General features: G+C 38.1%; 1 protein-coding gene across 1 annotated transcript in view; it reads left to right on the forward strand.

Annotated features, from left to right (window-relative positions):
* The window catches only part of cep112 (centrosomal protein 112), an 88,843-nt gene that overhangs the window by 20,536 nt on the left and 53,000 nt on the right, over nucleotides 1-15,307 (forward strand). Inside the window, exons 14-20 of the mRNA XM_077619604.1 lie at nucleotides 2,086-2,228; nucleotides 2,388-2,517; nucleotides 3,303-3,395; nucleotides 3,480-3,539; nucleotides 4,746-4,825; nucleotides 11,659-11,794; nucleotides 13,709-13,816. Of these exons, the coding sequence (XP_077475730.1) occupies nucleotides 2,086-2,228; nucleotides 2,388-2,517; nucleotides 3,303-3,395; nucleotides 3,480-3,539; nucleotides 4,746-4,825; nucleotides 11,659-11,794; nucleotides 13,709-13,816 (750 nt within the window). The remainder of the gene's footprint in view (nucleotides 1-2,085; nucleotides 2,229-2,387; nucleotides 2,518-3,302; nucleotides 3,396-3,479; nucleotides 3,540-4,745; nucleotides 4,826-11,658; nucleotides 11,795-13,708; nucleotides 13,817-15,307) is intronic.

Raw genomic sequence — 15,307 nt, forward strand, 5'->3', positions numbered from 1 at the left:
TGCAAAACTTGCAATTTCCTGAGATGGTTGTCAGGGTTTAGTGGAACTAGTACAGAAAGTAAGTCTGAATAGTATCCAGATTTAGGGTCGATGTGTATATTTTTACTGTACAAGGAATATTTTTTAAGTAAGGCAAGGGAATAATTAGATATCTGATCACGTTTAATCTCGCTGCAATGCACGGAGGGCCGAATGATTTGGATGGTTATCATTGAAAATGGCAGCCAATGAGTTGAAAATACTGAGTAAGCAACGCCGTACAAAGTATCACAAGGAAAGTAATTGACTGATGCCAGCTGTCATCAAGTTATATATGATTTTCTACCATGACCATCTTTTTTTTGTATTCTATCTTCAAAGACTTACCTTTTGACTCTTTAAAGGGTACGAGTCATAACATAGAACCTGTACATCGCACCTAGTAATTCACATCAGGAACACTTAATTAAGGGATGTAATTTTGCTCCCACTCAGAGTGTCCAGGTGTAGCAGTCGAGCTTGGGCAGGTGCGTCTTCTCATCTCCTGCCAAAGTGTAAGAACGTGGCAGCACAACACAGGCCTCTTTCTTGTTCCTTTCTTAGCACAAGGCAACCGCCGACACAAAAACGAGCTCTACATGCAACACTCTCCATCCTTACATGCCCACCCGCTGTCATCGTCAGCGTCTGTCATCGTTCATGTGCGCTAGTACGCTCCATCTTTAATCAAATCCCCATCATTAGCCTGTATCAGCCCCCTCAATACTGCATTCCATGCTGTCATATCACACACAGCGTGAAGAAAAACCATATTTCGTTTAGTCCGAACTAGCCTCTCTGCATGCATTGTACTTTGATGTGTCAGACTAAGGGCTGTATGTTCAATTGCTCCAATCTAACATACCGATTTTTTTAATGTATTTTTTTTCAGATAAGCTTTTGGACATAGGCAGGATTTAGAAAGCAAGTCCAATGATCCCTTCTAGTCCAATGCATGTATATATATATATATATATATATATATATATATATATATATATATATATATATATATATGTATGTATGTATGTATGTATATATGTATATGTATATGTATATGTATATGTATATGTATATATGTATATGTATATGTCTATGTCTATGTCTATGTCTATGTCTATGTCTATGTCTATGTATATGTATATACATATATATATATACATATATACATATATACATATATACATATATACATATATACATATATACATATATACATATATACATATATACATATATACATATATACATATATACATATATACATATATACATGTGTATATATACATGTGTATATATACATGTATATATATGTATATATATACACACACATGTATGTATATGTATATATATATATATATGTATGTATATGTATGTATATATATGTACATGTTTCCACACTTAAAACCTGCAAACACACGCTGTAATCTAATAATTTTAAATTTATTTGTGTGGCCTCACCACTTGATCCATCACATATTTTAACAGTTCAATTTAATGTGAACTCAAAATGTATTCAGAATTTCAATTTAAGATTTTTTTTCTACGTGTTGCCAACTACTAGATCCAATGTTATTGTATGTTCTTCAAGTCGGCCATGCTACTAGTATGTTATAACATTGTCCCAAAAATAGTGTCACCCCCCCTACCGACTGCTATTTTAAACGCTGGTGAAACTATAGCTTGAAGTCAAAACTCTGAAGCTCAAAGCATGATACACTTCACAAACACCGTACTGTACTTTCCACTTCTTCGTTTACAGTGAAGGGAGAAAAAAAACATCTAACACAGCTTCACACGATAAGATCTTTCCCATGCTGCCGTGGTGCTGCTTCAACCTTTGGCACAGTTTGTGTAGTGAAGATGTTTTTTGCTTTTGATGACTCACATATCTTGGAAGAAAATCAGTGCAAAAGGGAGTTTATTTGAAGTCGACCACGGCGCAAGTTCAAACTTGCTTCTAAACAGCGAAAACACAGCAGCAGCTGACAGACTCGTACTCCAGAATTTATCAAGTGGAACTTGTATAAGTTATTATATCTTCCTTTCCACTTGTGTGGTCTATAGGTGCAAACAGCACACGAGTTGGAGCAACAAGTGAAATGGGAGCGGGCCCGAGTGGAGGAAGGCGACGCGATGTTTCAAAAGGTGATGCAAGAGAAAGCACAGCTGGAAAGTCGCCTCGCTGAACTAAAGGAGGCCAATCAAAGGTTTGAATGTGAACTCATCATTGACGGCGATAGATTTCCAAACCATTCTGAATCGAAGGTCACAATGGTTTGCCTGTATATCGTTGTCAATGGTACTGAATGATTTGAAAAATATTAATGAAGAAAAGAAAATGATACAAACAAACACTATATTTCCAGAATGACTGTCCACGGGAAGGAGAAAGATGAACAGGGCATTTTATTTCAGGAGAACTTGAAGAGGTTACAAGCCAAACATGAGGCTGAGGTCAACCAATTGCAGCAGGAGCATGCGTTGGCTGCAGCAAAGGTAAAGCTTAACGTATTTATTTTTTTTCGCCTGATACTGTTTTCTTTTTAACTGTCTTGCTGATGGGGCGTCCGGTGGTCGAGTGGTTAGCACGTTGGCCTCACAGTTATCAATAGATGGTTTTTCTCCGGGACTCTTGTTTCCTTCCACATCAGGCTGGTTGAACACTCTAAATTGCCCCTAGGTATGAGCGTGAATGGTTGTTCGTTTTCTTGTGCCCTCCAATTGGCTGGCCACCGATACAGGGTGTGCCCGCAGTTAGCTGGGATAGGCTCCAGCACCCCCTGCGACCCTTGTGATGATGAGCAGTTCAGAAAATGAATGAATGTCTTGCTTTTATTTCTGATTAACTGTTGTTAATTGTGTATTACAGTCTTATAGAAATACATTTGTCTTGCATTTATTAGGACTTTTTGGCTTTTCTTCTTTCTTTTTTGCTTTTTAACTGAAAAGGGGAAAATTTGTAATTTATTTTCTCATTTCTTATATGATAGCATCTTTTTGTTCAGTGAATTCTTTGCCAAAAGAACATTTTTGATTATTCTGATAAATCAGCTTTCTTAAAATATTTCGACGTTATTTTTTTTACCCTAAAAGAAGAATTTGATCTTAACTCAAGGTTTTGGGGAAAAGTCTGACTTTTTTCCACATGGTTAGAACATTTATTCAAAAATAAAATGATGAGAATAACAATTATTGCAAGATAATCACTTTACTTGCATTAACTTTAATTGTGGTCTGAATCCACCATTAAAGCTCACATGAAAATATTTTCCCTCTTGCAGGCCTCTGAGGCAATAGAGGACTTTGAGAAAACTAATGCTCTGCTCAAACGGCAGCTCCTGGTCAATGAACATCAGAGGCAAACGCAAGTACGGGTAAGAAACAGACACTCGGTAACCCCGACGTCTCATTACATTTTTGACTGATAACTTGTCACACTTTTCTCTGCCTCTGTTCAGGAGCAGGATATGAAGTTCCAGCAGGAAAAAGACGAGTTGCAGATAAACTATGACAAAAAGGTGCAGGAATACTCATCCACTAAACTTTTACATCCAGTGGAGAAGTGTACAGTCACTTGTTCCTTTTATTTTCTCTTCCTGTTGTCTGCTCTTGTTAATTAACGGCACCATATGTCAAATCCATTGAGTCAGGGACTCCCAGTCAAAATGGATTGGACGTCTAATGCCGTCAATGTTGATGAGACTTGAGTACTTACAAGTGAGTTTTCATTCCAACGAATATTAATAATTTAAAACTAAAACTATATTGAATTATGATTGCGACAACCATGAAATCGACATATCTTTTATTCGATTAAAGTTTTTTGGTTTGTTTATAACCAAAACAAGTTCCTTGATCTAGAAAAAGTTCATCATAAATGATTAACTGACAGTCTTGCATAAAGCTCCTTAAAACCATACTCAATGTTTTTTGTGGAGATCTCTCCAATATAATATGCCTTTTGTATGTATATATGTCACACACTATTCTGTTAAATTACAAACGAAATGATTGCCACCAACCCTCCCAGGTCTGATGTCGGTCACCATCAATGCGACTGAAACATGATCTGACATGACTGAGTAAATGCATTGGACGTCTGTTAGCGTCAATGGCAGCCAATGAATTCATTGCAGGCAACGTCCTTCCTTACCTCTTCAAAGCCTTCATGAAGTAACCTTTGTTAATGAGCAGACTTTTTGGGTTAAGATCAGGTTTAAAAAGACTGGACTGCACCTGGGTCATCTTCAAAGTATGCTGTAGCCCGCACTCCCTCCTCCCATTGGCCGATCCACCTGCAAGAACTTAGCGGACCCCCGCACACTTAATTCAAGCAGAGTTTAATTGAACTCTCTGGAGATGAAAGCCAGCCATGTCTTATTGATGATTTTCCAATAGTCAAGGCCACATGCTAACAACCGGTGTGGAGTCTGTCATGTATTTCCACAGTGGTCACAGGGGCAGTGGGTGGACATAAAAAGGGGCTCGCTCATATGGCAGCCATATACTAAGAGGCCCCGACAGGCTCAAATGCTACTTTTGATGGGGCTCTCCAAGGATGGCAGGCGACCGTGTGTGCGAGGTCACATGCATCTTGTTTGAAGGCACTTCAAATAGCTTACCTTTCTTTATCTTAAGTTTTGTCGCTAGGTCACGTGCATCTTGTTTGAAGGCACTTCACATAACCTTACCTTCCTTTCCCTTAACTTTTGTTCTCTTCTCAGGTTCTGGCACTGCACAGTGAGGCGGAGAAAGAAAGAACAGAGGCCAAGAAGAAGATTGCCAAACTGGAGGGTGCACTCAGGTACAGTACTAGTACTTTTTGTTTATGTGTGATCCATTTTTCTTCAGACTTTACCCAATTTCAAAGATTCCATCAGCATGGTAACAACAACCACAGACAAAACAAATATTAGCGAAAGAGACGCATAAGTCACGATGGCCCCTTTTTTCTTCAACAATGTCCCCATATGTATTTTTCTGAAAAATGAAATAACAATTGATTTTCACATATAGGGCAATAACTCAAGATCCCATTTTAAATAAAGTCAATAATCCCTTTTAATCCAACTGAAACATAGTTTGCATACTATGTATTTAGAAAAATTAACTTAAGTTACTACTGTTTGAATGCTACTTAAAACCGTCAAATGCTCATACCGTAATGCAGTAGTATAAATTTGGGGGCAACATGTAAACCTCTTGCTCCAACTGAAACAATTTTTTGGGTAAGAAGAGGTTAACAAATCAGCCCTTCCATGATTCCCTCTGATGGTTTTTGAAATGTCATGTGAGTACAACAGGGCCTGACAGTTTTTAAAGTCCCTTGCGAAGCTGTACTGACCACAAAATATTACAGGTTTGAGGTATTATTGATCATGTGAATTGTACAGGAGGGTAGATCTACCGTTTTCTTATCATTATTTGAGCAGTGCTTGATAGTCCAACATAGAATATATTGTGGACAAGAAGGGTAGAAATTCAGTCTTCTGACCCTCAGAATTCTATGTCCTTTCTCTCTTTTTCTCTCTTTGCCATTTAGCTGTACAATAGCACAACATTCCCCTCTCAGCCAACAGCACTTTTAATACAAAGCGGAACATTAAGCAAACTTTACAAGCATATTACAGTTCTGTGGGTAAATGCGGATCTCAGGCTAAGTCCATTCTACAAACTCAGACCCACTCCAAATCGTGCGCTGTCCACTCATGATGCGTTATTATTCCCCTTGAGAGATTTAAAACTGTTTGGCTCACTAGCAAGTCAGAGGAGAAAAGAGATTTAGTTTGTGCGGGGCTCCGTTTACTTTCTTGGATGCTCATCAGTGGGTGGAAGCGCTTTGTGTCTCAGCCCAATTCTTTCTCCAAATGTTTCTACTATTGGATGTGCAATAAACCCAAGTGAGCTCTCCCATGCATAGTGACCAAATGCAAGTCATTGTTGATTGCTTCTTAAAATGTTTAAAATTGCGTTTTTTTAAGTACTTTAAATTAACAGTGCAATGATGAAAAGAGCCACATGTTTGAATTGCTATCATAGTCAGTGGCAGTTAAAGAGATGTGTTGGAATTGGGGGAAAAAATTCTACAGCACAGAATTGGTCAGTTTCTTTCAATGGAACCGAGCTTGTCTTGGAATTTCACATTTGTAAACCACCGTAATATCTAAGAGATGCATATATGTCAGTTTTACAACACTTTGGATTTTAAATCCTTTACAGCTTTTCATTTGAAAATGAAAATTAGGTGGTGAGTCGTTGCTTGTCACGTCGATGAGGAGGGAGAGAAATGGCAATGTGTTTTATATCGGAAATTTTTGACAACTCACTTGAACAGATTACGTGTATGTATAGTAGAATCAAATTCTGTCATATCCAGTAGTAGAAAGTTGGGATCATCTTGGAAAATAGTAAAAGAACCATCAAAAGCCGATTCTCTGTCTTGTTTTTATATTTTGCTATGTCATGAAAGTAAAAAGTATGCGTTGAAGTCAGTGCTTTGATTGACATTTCTTTTCACGAAATGCTCATTTCATCAGATACTCTTGCTTTTGGGAAAACCAGCCCAGATTCATTGACTAGTCACAAAAGAAGAGAAAAGGCAAGAAACCAAGTAACTTGCTGGTTACAACACAACAGAAATTACAAAAAGAAAAATCTCTTGCTGTGTATTTCAATTGCTCTAAAATGTGTGGCATCATATAGAACCCTGCTTAGAAATCAACTGCCAGTGAATATGTTAATAAGTGCTTCATTGAGTTCGATTGTCAGAGGTACTTCTATCTAGTGTTTGTTACAGTGTTCATTGGAATAAAAACTCACTTGGTATATTCAGCAAACAATTCACAAGGGGAAATCTGATGCCTTTCTTGCGCTCTTCCAAGTCCGCCCAGCAACAAAGCCTTTAAACGCAGCGAGCACATCCAGCGGCGTCTTAATGACGCTCGCCGTTAGTATCAGTGAGACGTCAAATCTCTACCTCGTTTGGCCATTAAGCACCGAGAAAATGGCCCATCAGGGTGCTGTCTAATTAAGACCCCAGGCTTGCTGCGCACACGCTCTTTAAGCGGTCTGATGTCTGCTACTTACCTGTCTGCTGCTAAGGCAACAACAATAGGCAATCAAGAAGAACTTCAAAGTCTAAGCTACATGGCACGCATGTGTGTTTAAAGATGGAAGGACGTGAGATACAATTAAACAAGCAGAGCAACTCATTATCTAATGCACACAGATACACAGGTGTAGTGTTTCTAGTATACATATATATATATATATATATATATATATATATATATATATATATATATATATATATATATATATGTATATGTATGTATATATATATATGTGTATATATGTGGATATATAGTATATGTATATATATATAGTATGTGTATGTATATAGTATATGTATATATATACATATATGTGTATATACAAAGAAACATAAACAAACACAAAAAGCACAATACTAGAAACCCTGCAAATGTGTACATCAGATCATGAGAGTGTGTTTAAGTCTTTCTTTTGTTCTTTGTTTCTTAGTGTTCATAAATGATCTGAATCTGAAACTTTTTGCTTTTTGTTTTTAGAAAATAAAAATCACCCTCATTACCCCGCTTTGAAATGCAATAAGCACTGTTGCCTCAAGTTTCTGGTCAGTGTTATGTTACCACACCAACAAGAAAGAATTTACATTAGAAATTAAACATTGTCGAGACGTGTGTAAGCAAAATAAATATTTTATAGAAGTGTTTTTTTAAACACGCAAAGGTCCTCAAGCTTGGACCCCTGATGGAGCTCATCCTTTGAACTGCTAAATAGCCAATTTGACTGTTAAGTTATCGCTTGGTCATGCATGCCACGGTTCTCGTTGAATTGAAGGTGCTTCATGCATGAAGCTTCTTACGATGCACACATGCGTGTGTGCATGTGTGATACAGGTTTTTGAAGTTGTCTTATCTTCCCCAGCATTGCTTTCCCATGACAGTGCTGATGGAGGGCAGGAAAGGCAGGCATGAAGGTGTAGATGATGGTGGGCCACTGAAGGACCAGGCTAGTTAACTGAGGTTTAGAAGGCTCGCTTAGCTGCAGGAGCGGGTGGAGTTATTGATCCGGAATATTGGAAAAGGGAATAGTTGACTCAATATTTAACACCCATTGAAACTGATAATGTAAGGTATTGTTTGGGGATTGGGTTCAATACCAGGGACTTAATAAATACTACAACTGGACACTTAAATTAACTCATTGACTGCCATTGACGGTGGTAAATGTCAACGGTTTTGGAACATGGTCGTTCACTTCTTTTGCTCTGTCTTAGTGTAATGTGGACACTTCTGTGGGATTTTGTGTCAGTCATCTTTTTCCCCTCAATCTGTTTCCCAGGAGATGAAAACCAAGCCTGGTTTGTGTTCTTCTTCAGACGATGTGGAATATTTCAGTTTTCTATTTTCTCTCTTTTTTTCCTCATCCCGGGCGCCTTTCAAGTTTCTGTGGGTTCGTTACGATTCCAATTGGATGAATTCACAGATGCACGAATGATTTTTTTTAAAACATAACAATAGAACAAAGGCATCCGTACTTAAGAATGCTTTTTGGTGTAATGGTAATGTGCCATTTCTAACAACGCCTCAAACTCATGAACTTTTCTTCATAATTTAGTATCTGGATTTAGAATAGCACCCATGAGAATGACAGGAGATTTGTATCCTTCTAAAACTTCTAAAGTTCAACATTTATTGAAAGACGTTTCCCCACTGAGTTGGATTCATTTTGTCATGACTTGTTCTTGCTGGTTGCATAGGTGGGGTGACATGGTGTTACATCATACCACACCACTTAGACAGCGTGTAAATTGCCACTCAATAAATTAAATAAATAACAGGATTTCTTTGAAATAGATTTTTTTCCCTCCCCTTTGAATTATTTTTTGTAATTTTTTTGTTTGTCCCACACAAATGAAGTGCCACTGAGCAGTTTGACAGTTTGGGTCGGGTATTGGTTGCAAATAACCTACAGATTTACAGTGCTTTATCATTTTATCATTCTCTCTGGCACTCATGTTTTAGTGCATTAACAACAATGGACATCCAATCCATTTGGACAAAGAGGTGCGCTGGAGAATGAGTGAATACTTTAATTATGCTGCGTATATCCACTTTTCGAGGTTGTACCAAAGCCAGAATAGACGTGAAGAGGTGTCAAACACACACCAAACACTAATTTCTCCAGTAAATGTTAGGGAAAAGTGGTCTAACCACCCACCAGCAACAAAACAACAACTTGCTCTTGCTGGATTACCATTGCCAGGTTTATTTATAGCATGTGTGCTATATCGAGCATGTTATGCGTAGCCACCTCCATTGGGAAAACGCTGTAATCCCCATGCCCTTTCCTGTCTGCCATGCTAGTGGTTTGGACTGCTTGGCCTGCCGCTTGTCCTCCACCGCCCTCTCTTCCTGCCCGAGAAATAGCCATTTAGAATTGAAGGATGAGAAGACTTCCTTTTTCGCAATAGCACATCTTTAATTTGAGCATCGTCTCCTTCCACTTTCCTGACCAGGGATCCATTTAAAGCCGAGCGGCCGCCCCAGCGCTGGCACCCTAGCTCTTTCTTTCCCTGTGTGTGTCTTGCTGCCAGGAGTCCCGAAGTTTTTTTCTTTCTCTGTCCTCTCATCTCGGCCTCATTGCTCTGTTATTGACGGTGACACGCTGTCTACCACCCTTATGACCACACACACTCACAGAGGAATACAGTTATTTTCCCAGGAATGGCTGTCGGTTCCATGTGGTCACGGGCTCTTCAGCTTTGGACTATAATATGTTTCAGTGTGTCAGACAGTTTTGAAGTTTGTTGCGGGGGATTTTTTTTTCTCCGGATAGCCTCAGAGATAACGTCTAGGCATACCGAGTTTTATTTAGTCATTCCTCGAGCAGAGTTGTAAGTCTTGGCGCTTTCTCGAAAGTCATACGAAGAATATCTTTAGTAATCTCTCGGCTGATCCTTTGTGTCTTTTTGAGTCTGCGCATGCATTGATTAATAATTACAGAGTACACAAAATTGGGGAAGGGAAGTAGAAAAAAGAAACAATTTCTTTGTCGTTTGATGTCTGACATGAGAGAGACCAAAATTACAAAGAGACTGAACTCTATAAAGAGACGCAAAAGCTTCCATATTCTTTTTTAAATCCTTTGCCCTCATTCCTTTATGTGCTCCTTCCTTTATGAACCTTACACATTGAAACACACACACACACACACACATACATTTGATAGTCTGCTAAACACAGATTAATGTGCCGTACAGTATCTAAGCGCTCCCTTGCCCCCTTTGTGTTTTTGTTGTAATTGGTTTGAAATAACAGCCGCTAGCCCCCTCCAAAATGTTCTCCCTCCTGCTTTTCCGCCTTGAGGGAAAAATTAATCATTTACATTTTAGAATATATTCATTAAAAGAGTGCAGAAAATACAAGCTGAATTTACACTGTAGATCCAATCCTCATTTACAGGTCATTGGCAATGACCAATGTCCAAACCATTTGAAAGCCATTGACAGTTAATTAGGTCAATTAGCTTTTTAAATTATATTTTATTATTTTAAAATTAAAATGATTTTTTCAATTAAAAACAATTACTGAATTTAGATCATTTTTAATAGTAAAATAAAATATGCCAATGATTCATGCCACTGAAATGTTCTTTTTCAATACCATATCTACCAAGACTGATCTGCTAATACGAGTTTTGGTCAATACAAATAATAAAAGTTAAAACCATCAGGACACGTTATTGTCTTGACACAATTTTTAGCATCGGTGGACTCTTAAATGTATTTTAGAAAAATAGGATTTTTCTCTTGTGCTCATTGCATCCACACTCCACGCCCCACCTGGAGACTTGACAACTGTTCGCCACTGTTGTATAGGATGTTGCCATCTGCTGCTTCGGCACTGACAGCTCTCACTATTCCTGTCAGTCGTCTCAGTGTTGCCAAGTATATGACCTGACATTTTCTGACAATGCCAGTGCGCTATATTTGTGTGCTAGACACACACACACATCGGGAGAGCATATATTCAGGTGCTTATTTTGCTTTTTAAAAAAAGCAAATGCTTATTTGAGATAGGAAAAATAGATGATTTGGTGGTGATATAGCATAAATTCCCCAGTACACTGTTTACCCAACTTTAAGATGCAGTTTTCCACTTTATCAAGAAAACTTGGAACGATACAAAATCTAATTATTAAATTAAATGGGCATGAACACTTTATTGAGATTCGGCCAAACAGTCCCTGATGTGTTCATAAGCAGTCCGAAATTCCACGAGCACTTCTAATATCCAAGACAAAATAAAATCTACTTTACCTTGACTTCATCGTTGGGAGCAGAAGGAGTGCTATTAAAATCCTTAGTCTGCATGTGCTCGTAAATAACTCTTGTCTCATAAATGTTGTGTCCGGAAAGCTAACCCTAGCAAACAAAGAATGCAACCAAGCGTCCATTGCTAAATTTGAAAAATCTGTTTTGTTGAAAATTAAAATATTTGCGTGAGTTGCTAGAAACCAAATGCTCCCAAAGCAGCATGCCTTTTACTTTTTGAGTCGCTTCATTTTGTTCTCTTTCTGTCTCTTTCACAGAGATATGGAGAATCAGCTGGACAAAACCCAAGAGAGTCACAGGGTACACCTCCAACAGGCTGACGCAGCACTAGAGCAATTCCGGAGGCAGGTGAAGCTCAGCTCCGAAAAGGCTGAGGCCCAACTCAAGCTCCAGGTCTGACTTGCAACAAAAGTTCAGAAGCTTTATGACAATAAAATGCAATACATGCACCTGTTTATTATTATGCTTATGCCCTGGCCAGTCGTTGACATTCATGCATATCGATTTACGTTTGCAAATGCATTTACATTCACGCGCATTTAACCTCCTTGTTGTGATTACAGCGGAACGAGCAGCCTGTTTGAAAGGGTTTAACCAAAACAATGCAGATGTGCACACTTTTCCCATTCTTGTTTTGTAGTGGTGGAAGCACAGCCTGACTGCAGATGTATGAGGGCGCCACTCTGACTGTCCTAAAATGTTTTTGTTTATTCCTCACCCCTTTTATTCTTCTATTCATCCACTTTATTAAATCATATTTGTTTGTCATTATCCATGTACACTCGCTATTGACGAACTTAAGAGCTGTTTGCGATCATTCGCTGCCAGCCCCTCCCTGTTTAAATGGATGGGATGTCTATCACCCCCACCGACAGTTCACAAAGGAATTCCACAATAATTACATAATTGTAGATCTGTTCTTTACGTACATATTTCATAATCTTTTAGACAATGAAGCATGTTATGCTAAAAAACAGGTGCCAAGGGTGTGACAAAGAACAGGGTGTCCTTATAATAACAGCTACACTAATTAGCCCTCCAAAGTGTGTGAGCTGCCGCTATTTAGGCGTATCGATCCAGCTTTAAACCTCCCAAAGCTGTCCAAAGCCTTTTTGGCTACAGGCGCGTTTCTTTTAAATTTGCATTTTATCATGTTCTCATTGGTCATGAAAATTTGAAAGGCTTCATGTGAGGGAGATGAGCCTTGTTAAACACTAATGAGTCCAGATGCTTTTTATTTATTTTTAGTTATTGTGGCGGTACAAGTGAAGAGAAGTAATACGTACACACCGTTCCAACGTAAATAACTGAGATCATCAGGTGCGTGACTGGAACTAATTTAATTGGAAATGGTGAGACAATTATTATAAATATGATACAGCAATCCACACTCACTTACAGTGACATTCTGTCCAAGCTGTTTATTGTCAATTCCAGTTTAAAGTTACTGTCAAATAAAACAAAATGAGAAATATTTGTTTATTTAACACAGCCACATGGCTTTGTTATATAAAGGTTCATTTAGCCCAATGTTGCAATACTAGTGTCATGTCAATGTAGTCCACTCAGTGAATTCAACTGTGTTTTTCACTATTCTTTTGAACGGACAGGTTTGGCAGTGAATGAACATTTCTGGTAGAACTCTCACCTCAAATCGATTAGATGTCGGTCACACACAAAGGCAGCCAATGACTTTATTAATGAGTTCTTAAGAACAGCTTCCATTGATGATGATTGAAATTGATGTACGAATGAACACAAAATTCAGGTGAAAATAATACGGTGAAAATTGTATCCAATAAATTACACTTTTTTGTAGATCCACATGATATGGATCAAATTCTTCTGAATTCATTGACAGAACAATCCCCTTGAAAGTGAAATTGTTATAGGCAAAATGACCATATTTTGTCCCATTTAAACTTCCTGTATGCATGATTGCCAAATGAGTTAAAGCCAGGGGACAGTGGAGAGCAATTTATTCCTTTGCCACTTCAAAACATGACACTGTCACCATTTTCAAATCAGTTGTGATGCACTTTGGCTTAGAGATGGGGGGAAAAAGAAATCCAGAAATAGCAGGCATTCTCTGTTGTGTGAATACTTTAAAGGAAGCTTTGAATTATAATTTCTTTTTGACAGATCAGTCAAAAAAGATTTCACACATCCAGAGCCACACACACATATGACCCACATTCTGTTTTCAGTATTCCATTATTAATGACTCAAACTACTGATTAGTCTGTTAGATTTGTTTAATTTGGTTTGGTTTGTTTAATTTGACACTTTTTCTTATATTGACGACAGATGGAGAAGGTGGAGGACGACCTTCAGCACTCCAGGTTTCTGCGTGAAAAGCAATCCAAGGAGTTCTCGTTGCAGCTCGACACCCTCAGAAAAAAATATGAGCAGCAGGTCTGTGTTTACTTTTTTTCTTTGAAACCCAACTTGTTGCCGCATTCCATGGCAATCAGGCAGTATTTCCTTTCGTTGCGCCAACCGTAGTGACAGACATCCAAATGGAATCATCTTATTCGTCCATCTGATTTCCATCAAATTAATTCTTTGTGATCAAGGACACACTTTTGATTAAGCTTCTATCGCATCTCAATAACTTTGGCTGCCACAAACTAAGACGGAATATTTAAGGTAATCTGTGTCGCAGATGCGCTGTGACCCTATCGCAGTATCTGTCCTCTCCTATTAGAGGTCGAGAAAGCATTTACGCAAGCCAGTTAGATCTCGCTTGCTGGTAGGATGACATCTTTCACCGAGTACTGGATTCAATTAAACTCCAGATTTGGGTATTAACTGTGGAGGCCACGTAATCAGCATTTTTTCTTTGGAAAGACATGCTTGAGAATGGCTTAGTTCTGCTTTCACGTAAAAACAAACTTGAACGATAGACTTGTTGTCTGATATCACACGAATTATACTGCAAAAATAAATACAATGACTAAAAGTTTAAGGATGAACACGAATTGTGTTTAAAAATGACATAATCCTCCAATATGCCTTGAAAATGTCTGCAAAATCCCACGTAATCCAATACGCTGCACAAAGGTCGACACTATCCCATAGGCAACATAGTGTTGCTTTAAATGGATTAATCTGATGAATGTCGTTTATTTTTTGTTTTGGCCTAATGAAATAGAACCACTTTTAGTAAAATTGAAAGTACACAAGATAGAAAAAAAGTTTAGCTTAACAGAGGCCATGTCAGTGTTTCCAAAAGTATCTGAGCATTAAACGAAAAAAGAAATGATCAAACGATTGTTCATTATTTTTCGCAAGCAATTGTGGTGTGTCAGATGTAACTGTTTTTTTCAAACTCATCAAATGGGTTGTTAGTTCTCCACCCATTTCAATTATAGAAACAATTGCGTTTTTATAGGGTGTTTTGAAACAAAATGACCACAGCACACAGCTGTAAAGGGTGTAACATTGGTATTTACCACATTCACACGCATGACAAACTCTCATTTGTATTTGGATTACTTTGGTAGGCATGTAAATCGCTGCTGATTGAGGGCGAAAATGTTCATTCTATCCTGGAAAATTTAGACAATTAAATTCATACACCCAACCATCAAATAGATTCCTTTTATTTATAGACTGAAGCATTCATGCCACTTTTCAATTGAAGTAATTGTGTAGTTTTATCACGTCTCATGTGGGAGAGGTACACAATCAAAGTGGGAATTGGGGGTGCAGTTGACAGAAGGCTACAAAAGGTTAGCAGCACATCAGGGAGCCTTTTGTCTTAAAGATAAAAACAGAAAGGGATGAAGGGCCTGTCTATATATGACGATGAAGGGATGAATGCTTGCGACAGTTTCTCTGATTAAAGGGAATGAAGGAAACATATACACCATATGTAGATTATTCAGGTGATGCTGTCATCTG

The sequence above is a fragment of the Stigmatopora argus genome, chromosome 14, assembly GCF_051989625.1.
Source record: "Stigmatopora argus isolate UIUO_Sarg chromosome 14, RoL_Sarg_1.0, whole genome shotgun sequence".
In the NCBI taxonomy this organism is placed as follows: domain Eukaryota; kingdom Metazoa; phylum Chordata; class Actinopteri; order Syngnathiformes; family Syngnathidae; genus Stigmatopora; species Stigmatopora argus.